Source organism: Mercenaria mercenaria, chromosome 16, assembly GCF_021730395.1.
Source record: "Mercenaria mercenaria strain notata chromosome 16, MADL_Memer_1, whole genome shotgun sequence".
Lineage (NCBI taxonomy): Eukaryota > Metazoa > Mollusca > Bivalvia > Venerida > Veneridae > Mercenaria > Mercenaria mercenaria.
In genome coordinates, this window is record NC_069376.1 from 28779620 (window position 1) to 28798956 (window position 19337).

At 35.5% G+C, this 19337-nt stretch overlaps 1 protein-coding gene across 1 annotated transcript; it reads left to right on the forward strand.

The window, feature by feature from the left end:
* Positions 1-13191: 13191 nt before the first annotated feature.
* LOC123539767 (perlucin-like) lies at positions 13192-17822 on the forward strand. The gene is made up of 5 exons (XM_053526507.1): positions 13192-13253; positions 14994-15090; positions 16917-17036; positions 17394-17514; positions 17683-17822. The coding sequence occupies exons 1-5, from the start codon at positions 13206-13208 to the stop codon at positions 17708-17710; spliced, it is 414 nt and encodes a 137-aa protein (XP_053382482.1). The 5' UTR covers positions 13192-13205; the 3' UTR covers positions 17711-17822.
* Positions 17823-19337: the final 1515 nt, after the last annotated feature.

Consider the following 19337-nt stretch of genomic DNA (forward strand, 5'->3'; position numbering starts at 1 on the left):
ACTATTCGAAGAATAAGTAGAGCTATCCTACTCACCACGGCGTCGGCATCGGCGTCACACCCTGGTTAAGTTTTTCGTACCAGTCCACATTTTGACAAAGTCTTTTGAGATAAAGCTTTGAAACTTTCAACACTTGTTTACCATCACCATGTCCAGTTATAAGGCAAGAGTACATAACTCTGTGAAGCATTTTGACTGAATTATGGCCCTTTTTGACTTAGAAATCTTGGTTAAGTTTTTCGTACCAGTCCACATTTTGACAAAGTCTTTTGAGATAAAGCTTTGGAACTTTCAACACTTGTTTACCATCACCATGTTCAGTTATAGGCAAGAGTACATAACTCTGTCAAGCATTTTGACTGAATTATGGCCCCTTTTGTCTTAGAAATCTTGGTTAAGTTTTTCGTACCAGTTCATATTTTGACAAAGTCTTTTGAGATAAAGCTTTGAAACTTTCAACACTTGTTTACCATCACCATGTCCAGTTGTAGGCAAGAGTACATAGCTCCATCAAGCATTTTGGTTGAATTACGGCCCCTTTTTGACTTAGAAATCTTGGTTAAGTTTTTCGTACCAGTCTACATTTTGACAAAGTCTTTTGAGATAAAGCTTTGAAACTTTCAACACTTGTTTACCATCACAATGTCCAGTTGTAGGCAAGAGTACATAACTCCATCAAGCATTTTGGCTGAATTATGGCCCCTTTTGACTTAGAAATCTTGGTTAAGTTTTTCGTACCAGTTTATATTTTGTGTGAAGTGTTTGACATATGGCTTTGAAACTTTTATAACTTGTTCAGTATAATAGTCTCTATCAATAGGCAAGAGTACATAACTCTGTCATCTTTTTTGGCTGAATTATGGCCCTTTTTGAACTTGGAAATTGGTTCTGTTTTATATATGTCCATGTTTTGTCAAGACTATTTGACATATGGCTTTTAAACTTTAAACACTTGTTTATCATTATGATTTTCATCTGTAGGCAAGAGTACATAACTCTCACAACTATTTTGGCTGAATTATGGCCCTTTTTGGACTTTGAAATTTGTTCAGTTTTTCTTACAAGTCAGCGTTTTGTCAAAACTATTTGAACTGTGGCTTTGAAACTTTTAACACTAGTTTATCAACATGATTTCCATCTGTAGGCAAGAGTACATAACACTGTCAACTATTTTGATTGAATTATGGCCCTTTTTGGTCTTGGAAATTAGTTAAATTTTTCATACAAGTCCATATTTTGCTTAACATATAACTTAACATATTTGCCATCATGGTCACACATTGCCATTTAGTGCAAGACTAATCGCAATCCACAACTACAGGAATATTTTTAGCTCACCTGTCACATAGTGACAAGGTGAGCTTTTGTGATCACCCTTCGTCCGTCGTCCGTGCGTGCGTGCGTGCGTCCGTCAACAATTTCTTGTCTGCACGATAGTGGTTTCATTCATGATTTTATTTTAACCAAACTTGCACACAACTTGTATCACCATAAGATCTCGGTTCCTTTCTTGAACTGGCCAGATCCCATTATGGGTTCCAGAGTTATGGCCCCTGAAAGGGCCAAAATCAGCTATTTTGACCTTGTCTGCACAATAGCAGCTTTATTTATGATTTGATTTTTACCAAACTGGCACACAATTTGTATCACCATAAGATCTTGGTTCCTTTCTTGAACTGGCCAGATTCCATCATGGGTTCCAGAGTTATGGCCCCTGAAAGGGCCAGAATTAGCTATTTTGACCTTGTCTGCACAATAGCAGCTTCATTTATGATTTTATTTTAATCAAACTTGCACACAATTTGTATCACTATAAGACCTTGGTTCCTTTCTTGAACTGGCTAGATTCCATTATGGGTTCCAGAGTTATGGCCCCTGAAAGGGCCAGAATTAGCTATTTTGACCTTGTCTGCACAATAGCAGCTTCATTTATGATTTGAATTTAATCAAACTTGCACAAAACTTGTGTTGCCATAAGATCTCAGTTCCTTTGTTGAACCGGCCAGATCCCTTAATGGGTTCCAGAGTTATGGCCCCTGAAAGGGCCAAAATTAGCTATTTTGACCTTGTCTGCACAATAGCAACTTCATTTATGATTTGATTTTAACCAAACTTGCACACAATTTGTATCACCACAAGATCTTGGTTCCTTTCTTGAACTGGCCAGATTCCATCATGGGTTCCAGAGTTATGGCCCCTTAAAGGTCCAAAATTGGCTATTTTGGCTTTTGCACCCATATAGAGACTTCATTTATGGTTTTATTTGATACAAACTTCCAAAATATCTTCAACAACAATAAATCTTGGATTCCATGACAAATCAGATCCAATTGTAGGTTCCAGAGTTATTTTATATCTGATTACCTCCCCTGATTGTAGTCAAAATGGATTTATATCAGTAAGTACTTATAGGACTTGTTTGAAATTTCATTATTGTCATTAGTTGGACTGAGCCAATCAGGGTTTGAAATTTCATTATTGTCATTAGTTGGACTGAGCCAATCAGGGTAGATAACTATGGACTGATTTTATGTCAAATTACCTCCCTTTATTAGCTCACCTGTCACATAGTGACAAGGTGAGCTTTTGTGATCACCCTTCGTCCGTCGTGTGTGCGTGCGTGCGTCCGTCAACAATTTCTTGTCTGCACGATAGTGGTTTCATTTATGATTTTTTTTTAACCAAACTTGCACACAACTTGTATCACCATAAGATCTTGGTTCCTTTCTTCAACTGGCCAGATTCCATTATAGGTTCCAGAGTTATGGCCCCTGAAAGGGCCAAAATTAGCTATTTTGACCTTGTCTGCACAATAGCAGCTTCATTTATGATTTTATTTTAACCAAACTTGCACACAACTTGTATCACCATAAGATCTTGGTTCCTTTCTTGAATTGGCCAGATTCCAATATGGGTTCCAGAGTGATGGCCCCTGAAAGGGCCAGAATTAGCTATTTTGACCTTGTCTGCTCAATAGCAGCTTCATTTATGATTTGAATTTAATCAAACTTGCACAAAACTTGTGTCACCATAAGATCTTGGTTCTTTTTTGAACTGGCCAGATCCCATAATGGGTTCCAGAGTTATGGCCCCTGAAAGGGCCAAAATTAGCTATTTTGACCTTGTCTGCACAATAGCAGCTTCATTTATGACTTGATTTTAACCAAACTTGCACACAACTTGTATCAACACAAGATCTTGCTTCCTTTCTTGAACTGGCCAGATTCCACCTTGGGTTCCAGAGTGATGGCCCCTTAAAGGTCCAAAATTAGCTATTTTGGCTTTTGCAGCCATATAGAGACTTCATTTATGGTTTTATTTGATACAAACTTCCAAAATATCTTCAACAACAATAAATCTTGGATTCCATGACAAATCAGATCCAATCGTAGGTTCCAGAGTTATTTTATATCTGATTACCTCCCCTGATTGTAATCAAAATGGATTTATATCAGTAAGTACTTATAGGACTTATTTGAAATTTCATTATTGTCATTAGTTGGACTGAGCCAATCAGGGTAGATAACTATGGACTGATTTTATGTCAAATTACCTCCCTTTATTTCAAATTAAAATGGGTATATCTCCGTAACTAAAGATACTGATCTGAAATTTCATTTATGTCAACAGATTTATTTGGCAGATCCTTCTCTTGTTCACTTACAATAAAAAAATTTTTTTAATTTCTTCCCTTTTACATTACTATAAATAGCTTATTTTTAGTAACTTTTTTATTATTGGCCATAGGGAAAAACCGAGACCACTTTTCTGTGGTACAATATGGATGGTTCCTCCAATTTTTAGGTGTATTTTGACATATCTGTACCTTGTAGGATTTTTTTTTTTTTCTTTTTGGTTAAATTTCTTCCCTTTGTTGTTACTGTCCTTTGGAATTAGATATTTTTCTGAGGACCTTCTTGTCCTCAAGTGCAATGATAACAGGTGAGCGATATAGGGCCATCATGGCCCTCTTGTTTCAAATTAAAATGGGTATATCTCCGTAACTAATGAAGATACTGATCTGAAATTTCATTTATGTCAACAGATTTATTTGGCAGATCCTTCTTTTGTACATTTTCTTTTTAATTACTTCCCTTTTACGTTACTAAAAATAGCTTATTTTTAGTAACTTTTTTATTATTGGCCGTAGGGAAAAACCGAGACCACTTTTCTGTGGTACAACATGGATGATACCTCCAATTTTTAGGTGTATTTTGACATATCTGTACCTTGTAAGAATTTTTTTTTCTTTTTGGTTAAATTTCTTTCCTTTGTTGTTCCTGTCCTTTGGACTTAGATATTTTTTCTGAGGACCTTCTTGTCCTCTAGTGCAATGATAACAGGTGAGCGATATAGGGCCATCATGGCCCTCTTGTTTGTTTAATCCATTTTTTTGTTTTGTCTGAAAATCTATGGAAATATTTTGACCCCATTCTTCAATCAATTCTTCGAATAGTTGAGCGCGCTGTCATCCGGCAGCTCTTGTTTGTCTGGCTCCACCCCCTATTTCCAAAGTTATGGCCCCTGAAATAGTAAAAAATGCACATTTTCACCTAATGACGTGCCTAGCTCAAAAAGTATTTGATGTAAATTCATGAAATCTTGCATGAGTCTTTATCATGATGTGACCTTGCACACTTGGCATTCTTCTTGAGATTTTAGCGCTAATTACAGAGATACGGCCCTTGAAATAGCCAAAATAGTGGATTTTTTGTTTGTGATGCTCATAGCTCAAAAAGTATATGGCCTAGAATAATGAATCCTTTATATAAAATGTTTGTTTAGGCTATACCCCTTGATACTGCAAACATTTGAATTATTGCCCCTTATTTGTGACAAATGTACTAGTGGGGGCACACCCTGTGTCCTATAGACACATTCTAGTTTGTTTTTTGGTCAGACACAAGAATTAATAAACAGATTAATTTTCAGTTGGCATTTATTAATTTCAAAAACTCCTTTTTGCTAACTTCTGAAATTTAGCTACAAAACAGGGAAAGAAAAACAGTGTAGGGTTTTTAGCTCATCTGATTTTTTGAAGAAAAAAAGATGAGTTATTGTCATCACTTGAGCGGTTGTCGGCGTCGGCGTCTGCGTCGACGTTGCCTGGTTAAGTTTTATGTTTAGGTCAGCTTTTCTCCTAAACTATCAAAGCTATTGCTTTGAAACTTGGAATACTTGTTCACCATCATAAGCTGACCCTGTATAGCAAGAAACATAACTCCATCTTGCTTTTTTGCAAGATTTATGGCCCCTTTTGTACTTAGAAAATATCAGATTTCTTGGTTAAGTTTTATGTTTAGGTCAACTTTTCTCCTAAACTATCAAAGCTATTGCTTTGAAACTTGGAATACTTGTTCACCATCATAAGCAGACCCTGTACATCAAGAAACATAACTCCATCTTGCTTTTTGCAAGAATTATTGCCCCTTTTGGACTTAGAAAATCAGTTTTCTTGGTTAAGTTTTATGTTTAGGTCAGCTTTTATCCTAAACTATCAAAGCTTTTGCTTTAAAACTTGCAACACTTGTTCACCATCATAAGCTGACCCTGTACAGCAAGAAACATAACTCCATCCTGCTTTTTGCAAGATTCATGGCCCCTTTTGGACTTAGAAAATATCAGATTTCTTGGTTAAGTTTTATGTTTAGGTCAACTTTTTCTCTTAAACTATCAAAGCTATTGCTTTGAAACTTGCAACACTTGTTCACCATCATAAGCTGACCCTGTACAGCAAGCAACATAACTCCATCCTGCTTTTTGCCGTCCGTGCGCTGGGCAAGTTGCAAGGCGCAGTAAAACGTAATTCAATGTAGTACCTCATACCTATCCGTACTTATTTGCGTCCTGTATTGTTTTGTTTGTTTCCTGTTTCTCGTCATTTTTCCCGTACTAAGACGTATGCTCCGTAGTAATACACCCACAGACTAATCCTATCCGCACCATACCTCAACGCATGGACATATCCGTATGTGTGACTGTAGCTTAATATGAATAGTACCAAATTTATGTTAAAAGTAAACAAAAACCATTTGGTACATTTGTTGATAACATGATATTGTCAATAAACGACTTAGGTGTGCGTTCTGCTCTAAATGGCAGTGGTTTTATGGTTAAGGTGTCAACCGCTCAACCTGGCCCTACTGGGGTCATGACCATGCAAACTCATATGGCATCGGTACTAGTTTTTCCAGGAGACGGACACGAGAGTGGTCCAATTAAGCTTTAAGCTTTCATCATAATCAAGCTGGAAAAAAAGTACATACTAATGGCACATCTAGTTTCACAATGGCCTTAGGGTCATTATGGCCAGAACGCCGAAACCACCGAAACCATATATTAACTTCGTGATCTTGACATCTACAGTTGTTACTTCTACACAGCCAAACGAGCAAAATATGTATCATTATATATGTTTAAACAAATGTTCAATCTTTAATATGAAAATTCGTGCAATTTAAAATATTAAAAATATGTATAGGGTTTACGTGGTTTTAGGCTATATTAGCCCTTTGACCTTGAATATGACCTTGAAAATGGCCGTGACCGGTTTCCACTAACTAGATCTAAACTAGTGGCTATATTGAAACGCATTTAATTTCACCACGGTAACTGTATATGGTAACAAAATTTTCTGCCCTAAAATAATGCAAATGAATTGTCATACACACAAGCCTAGTGTGATATATGAAAAATAAAAAGTTAGGATATTCATTTTGGAGTCTCAGAATGAAAAAAGGTTGCAGCTGAAACGGTGATTTTAGACCGTATTTGACCTTGTGTATGACCATGAAATGACCTTGCCTGACCTCAAAAATATAACATTAATTTTTTTTAGTTCGAATACTTGTATGCCATTAGGTCACATGTGTTTTCTTCATTGATATTTATACTTCATATTTTTGACGCGACCTAAAAGGACTAAAATAGCGGCCATCTTAAAACACTGCAATGACATTGACCATGAACCAGAATACTCTGTTTGTTAAAAACTGTCTTTCAGGAAAAAAACCAGGTTTTTTGTTATATGCGTTTTCTTAATAAGTATATCTAAATCTGCCTAATAGAGATTAAATTCCGGCCATAGTAAAGAACATTTAGGTATTACTATAGTTACCAGATCTATCCTCTCAATTTGTAAGTGAAAAAGTAATTTTGCACTATTTTGACCTAGACCTTGACCTTGAAATGACATTGACCAGTTCCAAAATTATAACACTTCTTCTTACTACACACAACACAATAGAAGTAAGTTTGTAATTTTTGTTCTTTTCAAAGACAGTTTAAAAACTTGTATATGAATCCACCAAATAGATCTGAAATAGCGGCTATATTGAAACGTATTTAGTTCAACTGTGGTAACCATGGTAACCAAATGTACTCCTCTAAAAAAGTGCAAATGAAACTGCCATACACACAGATCTACTCTGATATGAGAAATGACAAATTACGTCATTCAGTGATTTTAGACCGTTTTTGACATTTTGGCCTTATGTATGACCTTGAAATGACCTTGAGTGACCTCGAGAATATTACAAATATTTAACACTTTCTTAGTTTAGATACTTGTATGTGGTTAAGTCACTTGTGTTTTCTTAATAAATATGTACTAGCTTTATTTTCAAATCTACGTATAAGAACTAAAAATGGCGGCCATTTTGAACGCCATCTTGGATTTCTCGGTCCGCACCAAAAATTTGCAATTTATGCCGGCAGTCCAATAAACTTCAGACCCTCCCAAACATTTTGGTATATGACATATTTTGTAACTTTTGGTGGCCAGGTTGAATGCTAAAACTGGGGGTTTGCTGCTCTACTATAATACGTTTAAGCTTTGCCACGGAATGCGCATAATATATAAAAGGGTGTTATAATAGCGCGAGAATCCCTCTGTTAACACACGTTTACTCTCCTGTTGAAACAACCCCGAAAAGTGACAAGAACAGCAGTTTTATGTTAGAATGTGTAATAAACAGTGACGTAAAAATTTAAACTACGTCATGCCGTTTGGAGAAAGATGTAATTTGCTTTTCACATCCCTGTTGGTAAATATTTCCCATGATGTATGCTATTGAAAGTTGATTGCAGTTTGTTGAAAAAAAGAATGATCTTTGCTGTAGCATCGATTTATTTCCAATACAATGTTGAAAATATAACAAACTTTATATTTAAAAAGTGGCCGAATATTTACAACCTCTAGAACGTAAAATGCGGATGTTAAACCTGTCCGTTATATTTTAAGCGCAACTTTATTGTTTACCTAAACTAAGGAGAAAAGCCGAAAACTGTCCATTATGTGAAAGAATGGACAAATCGAGGCGCAATGCGCCCACTGGCGCCAGACCAGAAAGAAAATGCCTCTGTACATGTTATACCCTGCCCCTAGGTATTCTATAAGAACCATGGTCTTGAAGGGAAAATATACTAACCCGTTTCAATCGCGCATTTCTTACCTAAAACACACAGTTCCGTACATGTGTACTATGGATATCAAACAAGTGGTAATTTATCTTCCATTGTGTACCGGTCACATTTCTTCAATACATCTTATCTTAGAAAAACAACGCGTAGTTTATAGTTATTTCAACGTTACACAAAAAAAAACTTGCTTGAACTTCCGTTCTAGATTACAAAACCATTCTGACTGGCTAATGTGAAAATTTATGTCAATCGTCATTTCACTACACGTATTCGCTAAAATGTGAAAATGCAGCATAAATGTACAAAATGAATAAAATAAACAGAACAGATGCTGACCAATGTACGAGTTCAAATTAAAGATCATATACGTACAAGATGATGTTGGTGACGACGGAGGAAAGATGGGATACACAAAAACAAAATGAAACCATTGAAACAAAAAAGTATTTTGATGATAAAGATAGGCACCATATTATACACATCCCCAAACCGTTTTTGTCACTATTTTATCTTTTATTTATTGGTGCTGTCTATTGATATCCCACCTAATCCAGTCGCATTATTCCCCCGCCCAACACACCACCAAATTTACCCACTCCTCCACATGCATAAATTTACACACCACACAATATACACATTCTTTTAGATTTTGTATATAGCCTCCTTCTATCCCAATTCCGTCAATAACCCTCGCTCTTCCTACTAGTGGCTCATACTGCCACCACCGCATTACACACACAACCAAAAAAAAGTTGTTTATAACTTCTGGTGTTTCTAGGTTTTATCATTATTGCATTTGAAAATACATAATGTCACGAGTAAAAGCATAACGGCTAGAGAAGGTAGGTCTAAGCATCTTATAAAACTCTTGATTTTATTTTATGCTTGTCGACATTGTCTCAAAGTATCCCGTTACCTCCCTCCTGCCCACCGCCTACATTACTTACCATCCTCAACCGTAGATGCTTAAACCTACCTGCTCTAACCGTTATGCTATTTCATTAAAATGTTTGTATTTGTTAACAAATAACAGTATAAAGCCTTGCTTAGGCAGCTCTACGCTGATTTTGAAACTGTCGTTGCCAATACAATACTTGTTCTTCTTGACAGAGTGTCCTGTTGTTTGTAACATCCCTTTTCTGTATTTGTATTTTTTTTTCGGTAATGTTTCATGTTCATTTATCCCAACATACCACATACATTTACAGTATAACCCATTTATAAATTTCTCCTCTTTGCGGGCCGGGGGGAGCGGGGTGGGGCATCTCCATGGCCGAGTGGTTAAAGTCAGTGACTTCTTATCACTTGCCGCTCATCGTTGTGGGTTCGAGCCTCACTCAGGGCGTTTATTCTTCATATGAGGAAGCCATCCATCAGGCTTACGGAAGGTCGCCATGTGACCTATAATTGTGTGGGTGCGACGTTAAATCTAACAAAATAAAATAAAATCCCTTCTTTCAAAATGCTGTCTTGTTTACTTTTTCATTTGTTTTTATTTATTTACTTATTTGGGGGAGTGGGCATGTTGTTGTTTGCTCTTTTTTTGTATTTTTTTTTTTATTTATCTATTTTTTTTTTTTTTTTTTTTTTTTTTTTTTTTCTTTTCTTTTCTTCTTTGGTCTTTCTTCTTGTGGCGAACTTCAACTCTTGACCTCTTGTTTTGTACACTATAAAGTTATATGTTACTATTTCCTTCCTGCATTTATTGTTGATGTGCATGGGGCTGATGGATTTATGTGTTCGTGTAAATCTTTCAATCACCTGCTATTAATTCAAACTATGGACATTTTGAAGTGAAAATATCCTTGTTCACGATCCGGTTCAAAATTGTAATTATGTTAATTATCTCGTCAGAAATCTGATATTGATTGAGCATTCTAGTCCAAAACTATCTAATAATATCCCAAATCAAAGAAAATGATAGTATTCCTGTCATAACCGAAGCTCGCACCTACCAAATGCAGACGACTGTCTCTGTGCGGTTAACTTCTCTCAGGAAGTATAAAACCTGTAATACGCTGTGCAACCATTTCCTTCATTTTTTTTCTAATTAATAGCCGATCATTTCGTTTCATAGAAAATTTGAGACGATATTTTGTGCCAATGGGGAATAATAAATACTTTTGAAAAAGTATATCTTCCAAATATTTAGATGACTGTCAGTAAATAGAACAATGACGTGAAAGAAAGGTGGATTCATATAATGGCGGATTCAAATAGTACTTAGTTTTGTTTTTGTTTTGTTTTGTTTTGTTTTGCTCTGTGGATCTATTTTCTTTGCCTTTTTTGCTGAAATCACAAGACATACCTATTCTTGAGATTTTAGAAGCATTGATGGCATGGCAGAAATTGTCATTGAATCTATGGTTATTCACTGCCAGTACAATTTGGGATTTCAGTTTGACCATTTCGACCTGGGTGGTTCTCCCACTTTTTTAGCCTTGGGTGTTGTAATCACCCCTTGGATATGGTGTCTGCTTTTTAATTTTGTCTTCTGACAGTTCCTGTGATACGCAGGCTCCATAGTTTAGTTCTGCCCATTGTTTTCTCGTTTGGGGCAAATCCATTATTTTATCTGGGGACCAAACGCCGCTCTTCGTGGAATTACACGCCTCAACACGTGTATCATTGAAGGTTCCATGATTACCGCCGTTTGAATACATCTGCGGATGTCTCTTAATTGCTTTTTGTACTTTTAGCATGTGTAAATGTTGAGTACTGCTCAAACCGGGACTAGAGGGCGTGGACGGTAGCATGTATTTCCACTACCGTCCATGTACAGGCTCAATCAAACCGAGTCTGCAACATTTTCGTTTTTGTCGTGTTGAGCGACCTGTAAAGTTTCCACTTTTCTCTATTCTATTAGATTATTTTGCAGTTTGTATGTTTGACTGAAAATATTTTTCTTTTATCAACCATCAACACTAATCTTTATATTTTTATTCACCACTAACAATATTCTTCGAGAAAATGTAAGTTCCAGATATTTACAATTGGTCCTGATCTGTTCTGCAGCCATTGGATATATATAAATTTTATATAGAATAAAGAACAGCTATTTGTGTTGTAACCTAAAAGGCCTGGCATGATTACGAAAAGAAATGAGAGATACAAACAGTGACTACGTGTGTCTAATTACTGAATATTTTCCTCTTCATATGTAATAACATCATTTATTTCCAGATTTATATAGCGCACTTTTCATGGTGAGCAGGTACAAGTGCACTTTTCATACTAAGGCAGCCACTCAGGGCGCCAAATTCATCCTCTACCAGTACATACACAGAGTGATCTGAGCAGATGGACAGAGCGAAGGAAAGTCACCAGAGTAGGGAGAAATTGTATATCAATTGGAATTAGGTATATCCGGCAAATTTAGTCTTACTAGCTCTTTGCGGATCTAAAGATAACTTATGAGTTGTTCATGTTATAGCATCTGCTGAATCCCAAGGCCTTGGTTGTTGATCGATCGAGGTAGGGGAATGAACAAATATATCAAAGGGATTCTAAAAAAAATATAACTTTAGTCAATATTTTAGCATGTTTGATCGCGCTGATGTTATTTATTTTTGAATTATCTTTTATATGACTGAAATACGTTTACATTTTGCCACTGAACGCGCATATGTTATATCGAAGGTGTATTTACACAATCGCTCCGTTTGGATGTCCACAGATGGTAGGTTCTAGTTGTACAACACCAATTACCTCAAAAGAATAACAATTTTAAAATTGTACAATGTTCACATTCAGACAGTATTCCACTTCCATTAAAGTCACAGAGATTTATTTAGTGAATATAGTGTATCAGGTACTGAAAAGAATGTAGCCTAACCATTAATGATAAAAAATGATATTCATCTGTGTATTAATATTGATATTTAATATAAAAATATAAATAATGTTTCACTTTATATTGCTAAAATCTGTTAGATATTACCCAAAAATAAAGAACGTTTTATTAGTGAACAAAATTTACCAGGGGAGGCTGCTGCTGCTGTTGCTAATGCTGCTGCTGCTGCGGTGGTGTCTGCTGTTGCTATGGTGGCTACTGCTAAATTGAATAGATAGTAGCAATATATAGTGAAACTGGGCGCGGATCCCTGAAATAGAATCCGTCATATTGTTTATAATAAAAGGGCTCTAGTGTTCTCCTTTTACGTGTCGGAACACGTTTAGTTTCCCCCTGTTGTTTGTCGGCCCTCTATTGTTAAGTAATCGTGTGCTACAGGATAGATCATGAACTAGAATAATTACTCCTAGATAACATTATTATCGTACGCCCTTATCAGTTATTTTGACAACTTCCACATACTTAGTTTCAAAGGATCGCAAGTTTCTTATTATCTTGGAGATAACGAGAAGAAATTAACATCCTTAACCTATTGTTGAAAGTTTTATGACATCACCGGTGCAAAGCAATGATTAAAATTTAATTTTCTGTTGGGATATTTGCCTCTTCGGTGCGTATTAATTTGAAATTCGTGTTACAACAATTTAATGTAGAACTGAAATAACTGCATCGAACATGAGACACTTCTCAGCACTTCGACAAAATTGTTTGCAAGATAAATGAACACCAATTTCTCTCAAACGTACTTTTCTCTCGTCTTACACTAGCAATACATTATAACTGATGTCAAAGTAGCCACATTTTAATTAAGCTATAAAACAAATGACTCATCATGTTATACCTGTGGTCAATTTGCTAATAATTTGTACACGTTTTACCTATAATAAACAGTACTTTCCTGTCCTTCTGATTGGAAGAGTTATCAAGGACAATGTTATCAGTTCAACACCGGTACAAGTTAACTTGGATGGATGCCGCTGTGAGTTTTCATACTTTTCATTTTCATAATGACAGGTCACGTTTCATATTATATGCCTTTTGATTACTTGCATTAAATAATTGCTATTGTAATGTTGTATTGCGAAACAATTGACAACAAAATATGATAGGAAAAAGATCGAAACAAACGTGTTAAGTAAAATAATTCCTCTCCTTGTGTATTAATTGTATGCAATCATTATAAACATCCGGTTAAATTGACATATTTGTAATTTTTGTGGAAATTTGTGTATTCATATAAGTAATGAAAACCAAGGAAAAAAGTTCAATAGGAAAAACCACGTTCACACATAGTTGTCAGAAACATTTCAACGGATATATTGATGTTGTTGCATTACATGGACGTCTGAACGATCGACGTTCTACTTCCCTTTGTCGTTAAGATTAAACAATTGAGTGACGTACAGGTGCACAGCCCGACAATGTCAACCGTAATGCCCTTTAAGTATAGTTATTTCCACTATTTAACAGAAATACGTCATATCGTAACGTAGACGTGCGGCTTTAGTATTTTATCTGAAGCGTAACTTAATTTCAACCAACAAGTGCAGCATAAGCAAAAAATACAATATGTATCTGTATTAGCTGCTGATAAAAAATATGAAAATTAAACCTTAAATCTCGAACCAATTACCCTTAAAGGCTGAACACGATCAAATACACATAAAATGGCATACTACACATGTCTTATGTATAGGTAAACATATCATAAAAGCTATACATCGGAAAAGCGATGCCTTTGGAGTTTATGGCGCTTGACGATGTCCCTCTAGCTATACTGCTCGGACCAGTATCCGGACAAATTTCATATTCGGCTCCATTATTTCCTCAAAAATAGTGACCAAAATAAAGTACACACTGCACAACTTCAGCTCCTTCTGCGTCCGATGTTGTAATCACATCGCGTTGTGACGTAAGTATGGGTTCTTTGGGCCTCAATGGAGTCAAAAAGAACTTATTTTCCCCATGAGGTAACCATAGCCGACAAATATTTGACGAGGTTTTGCTGTTATTTTGATATCGAAATAAGTAAATAAACTATTTTTACACATTTCTTAATCATTAATCTCTACAAAAATGCACATGAAAGATAACCCAACATTCAAGAGCAGCTACGAAAGCAAAGAGAAGCTAACTGTAAAAAACTCGAATTTCGTCTAATTACGAATTCTAGATAATTCAAATTGATATAGAATAAAATTATTGCAAAAATCGACAGCCCTGCATTTTATGTAACTATTGTCGTGAAATTAAATGTAGCAAATGTTATCAGCAGAAAATCAGTATGTAGTCAAATTACTTCTTCCCCATTTGATACCTCGACAAGTGTAAACTACTGCGTATGCGCAATGCTATCTTTATGCCGCGATAAGTTTTCTTTTTTTAAAAAACACAGGTGAGATATTATCATAAAACTTAATATTTAACGGCCTTGTAATGTAGTGGTTTGTTGAAGACATGAAGAACTAACATCAATAAATGATCCAGATGAAACTACTACGTAAAAAAACGCCGAAAAAAAGCGATTAGTACATGTGTCCGGAAACTGGTCCTATCCGGATACTGGTTCCCAACCGGTAATGACCTTACCATTATCACTCAAAGGCACCGTTCTCACATTAATTAACATTTACTTAAAAATTGTAATTGAAATGACCACAGTCATGATGATATATTGTTAACATACTATAATTTCTAAATGTATTCACGTTTGTTTCAGGGGGAGTGCGCTAAAACTGGTTCGCACCTTGTTTACATTGATTCAAGCAATGAGGACAGATTTGTAGTAAACAATCTCAAACCTTTGGTTGATGAAAGTAAGAGTGTCAATCTAACCCAGGTCATTTCTAAATATTTACATCCGCCATAATATTCTTTTCCATTGAAAATTATAACGTTCATTTTGTATGGACAGCAAAAGGAAAGGCGCGAAAGTTACGTCATCGCTGCATTAGTGATGACGACGCGTTTGGGCGACTGTTCCGTATAGCCAGGGAGAAGTTCCTTAGGTGCGTCGCGTTTTCCGTCAGGTGCACAGAATGGCCGGGAAGCTGATTTCAAGGTTAAATGCCGTAAAAAGATGTGCAATTAATAACATTATCCTGTTTACAAATAGAAAGGTGTTTGTGTGTACAAATAGAAAGGAAATATAATGTAAATATAAGAAATGAACGACAGAATAAGATCGGCAAATTGAAAATGAATCACAAGCGCGATTCATGGATTTGCCGATCTTATTCTGTCGTTCATTTCGCATGAACACCGAAAAACATCATTTAATTTCTAAAGTAATACTAGGTAAATTTATGTTGGGTGTATAATTCTTAAATTTTTGTTATTATTCAAGCATTGCAGGGCTCAAGACTTTTATGTACTGTACAGGTGTCTATATCGCTGGGACGGTTCTCGAATGCTTTGACTCACTAATTTCGCTTGCATGGCCCTCTATCTGAATAAATTACCCCCTACTACCGCCGAACTACTGTAACAATTGCCGCTAGGAAAATATCGTAAAATACATGTTGAATAGTGTAGTCAGGAAACTAGATTTATTATATCAAATTTTACGACAGTTAGACTGAACCAGTCCGTTTTTCTGTTTTTCTATCATTACAAATTCTTGCACGGCATGCTTATGATGTAAGTAGATAATCTTTCGTATATTAATATTTCCTAATATGGTACAAGTACGAGTTGAATAATATGTTATTTAATTCGACCAACCAAACCAAACAATTGCTATTTGATTTAACTCATTGTACACTTTTCATACAATCTATCCATACGCAAATCTATTCATCATGAACACAATGGATAGCTGTTTTCCTTATTGAACGTTCCAGATTACATTTAGGCTATCTGGTACCTAAGATCAGACAAACATAAAACTGTTCCCTGGCTTCTTATAATTTTTAATGTTAGATATGAAAACTTTTCATACGTATGATTAATTACCAACTGCACGAAAGACGATTTTTGTTTCATCCGAACTTTGTATTCTTTCATATAACAATATGGCAGCATGTTTTGTGCATGGTTTCGAAATAATGTGTTCATGTATATTCAATTTGAATATTACGATAATATTTAATTTCAATACTGTTGAGATTAATACAAGAATCATTTTGACCTTCGTGTGTCCATCGGCTAATTCAAAGACATGTTTCTGTCTCTCTAAATAAGACATAATAATATAGCCGACACTGATGCGAAAGCATTTGCCAGACTGAAGTGTTGGACCTAATTATATAAGATATACTGATGATCTCGTTGACTGTCACTGTCATTTGTTAAATATCTATCCGATTAGCACAGTCGTTTATATACAAGAGCTTGCGAACCAGATCTTCGAAAGAGAGAAAAGTATTCTACGAACGGCTTGACTGTAAACAGTATTATTATTATTATTATTATTATTATTATTATTATAGTTACTACTGTTACAGAATGCAAGATTCATTGATTCTAATAGGTGGTTTCTATAAACAGCTGAAAGTGATGATAAGATCAAAATACCTTCATTTTACCACACCTTTCATTTTCAACATTAAATCTATTACATTTTTATACGGTGACCTTATTTGTCTTTCAATATGTGTATTTGACCTGTAAGTATTACGAAAGTATCTCAAATATTTACCAGGTAACGGAAGGGACTATTTGACCTCAGTCTGGACAGGTGGAGCTGATGACCAAGTGGAAGGGTCCTGGGTATGGTACGGAAATGACCAGCCTATCTTGGAATATACAAACTGGTATCCGGGTATGTATTGCAGTGTTATACATGTTACACATTTCATTACTTATTTAAAATTGTTTACTTGGTTACGGTCGATGTTTGAATAGGATATTTTGATTTACCGTCACAATAGCAGTTTTTAAGAACAGTATGGAGGCCATAAAAAGCCGCTTGTTCTTGGATCCTTTTATTGTTTTATCATCTTATCCGGTCGGATTGTTCAGTCCATTTAATGCTTTATGATATAATCCGCTTACGCCGGCCAGAGTGGGCGCGTTTGTGTTGTTGCACATTTCATATTCGAGTGTGCTTGGATGCGTTCTACGCTTCCAAAATATTTTAAAAGAAGTTTCAGCAGCCGCAAACAATTTCTGTATTTAGGTCAGCCTGACAGCGGAAGTGGCGATCATGATGAAGATTGTATATGTCTTGTTGGAAACCATGGTTACCTTTGGCAAGATCATAAATGTACAGAGAAAATGTATTGGGTTTGTGAAATGACGTAAGTACTTTGGTCTTGTTTAATTATTTAATTCATTCTAAACATGTCTTCTTAAAACATTATTGTTGAAGCTTCTCAAAACCTTGAACTTAATGTTACTTCTATCTTCTTGATACATACATATGCATTAGCTCAAGTTGGAAAGTGTGTATATTTTCTTTATTGCAGGGATAGTGCAACAGCAGTGGTTGGATAAATAAATTGCATCGGCTAAAAGAACACAGTCAAGATTAAACACATGTAATCGTCAATACACTATTATTCTTATTAAAAAATCACAACACAGTTGTTAGTCTCGGCGTCTTCTTTACAGCTCATGATACATTCTCCGTGCAAAGTCGATAAATGCTCCGCTCAATCAAACAATTGCAACCAAAATACATACTAGTATTGTTTTTATAGCATTGATATTTTACTCGCAACACTATTAAGAGTCGAAACTGAGAAAAAAAGTGAGACAGACATTCAAATATATAAAAATGTGCATCAGATTTCACTTCCATTAATAATTAAAGTATTTCAAGCTCTTTATCTTGGTTAAAGAATAACAAAAGAACAAATGTGCCGCGCCATGAGAAAACCAACATAGTCCGTTTGAAACTAGCATGGATCCAGACCAGCCTGCGCATCCGCGCAGTCTAGTCAGGATCCATGCTGTCCGCTTTCAAAGCCTATTGCAATTAGAAAAACTGTTAGCGAACAGCATGGATCCTGACAAGACTGCGCTGATGCGCAGGCTGGTCTGGATCCATGTTAGTCGCAAACGCACTATACTGGTCTTCTCGTGGCGCGGCTTTAAGATGTACCCTGACGGATCTTTGCAGTGGATGAAAAAGAGAATAAGCTGTATTACTGAATTTAACAAACAGAAGATCATGTATGCCAAATGTAATTAAATGTTCTTAAAACATTTCTGGATGTGGATTTGAATGGTATGTGAAACTGGAACACCTTGGCCATGTGCAACCATAAAGCGGTTAACGTCTATTATTGCCAAACTACACATTAAGGTCTTTCTTGCTGTGTTTTATGTTCTCTTATGCGTCAGTGATATAAAAAAAAATGTCTTTTTTTTTTCACAAAGTGTTACTGATTTATTCTTCCAGAGTGTATGAACAGGATGTTGAATATGAGGATACTGTATACTAGTTGAATGGATTGCCCGTCAATGGTCAAAATTATAGCCACACATCAGAAATAAATTTTCATACTTAATAATTATATTCCTTCAGGTTTTTACTTTAAAGTGGCATGCCTCCAGACCGTTCGACAACAAAAAAAATATATTTTTTATATATCTTGAAATAGATGCTATATTTCTTAAGAAGGCTTTAAAACTTAATTACTGACAAACTTTATGTTACGGAAAAACATGAGAATTTGCTGTTTTTACTACTTTTTTACGATGAAAATCGAAAAGCGTTGATCACGCTTTTACTCCAGATAAACTGTCTCGATTATAAATATCTATATTTTGAAGTCATTATTCACTACTTCAGCTATAGCGCTAGTGGTAACGACGACGGGAAAATGTCTTTATTGCCGCGGCGGTCCGAGGTTCGATTCCCGACGCGGTCATCTTTTTTTCTTGACTGGAAATTTTTAAAATATCTTAGAAACAAAAATTCATATTCTAATGTTCATAATATGACCAAAACTTCAATTTGAAAGAAAGATTATTTTTTAGCCAAATCTGGAGGCATGCTGTTTAATACAGTATTATTGACCTAGAGTTTACATAAGGAATCGTATAACACCACCTAAAGAATCTTGTAACAACATCTAATTAAGGCCAATCAAATTCATGTATTATTTTGTAATCC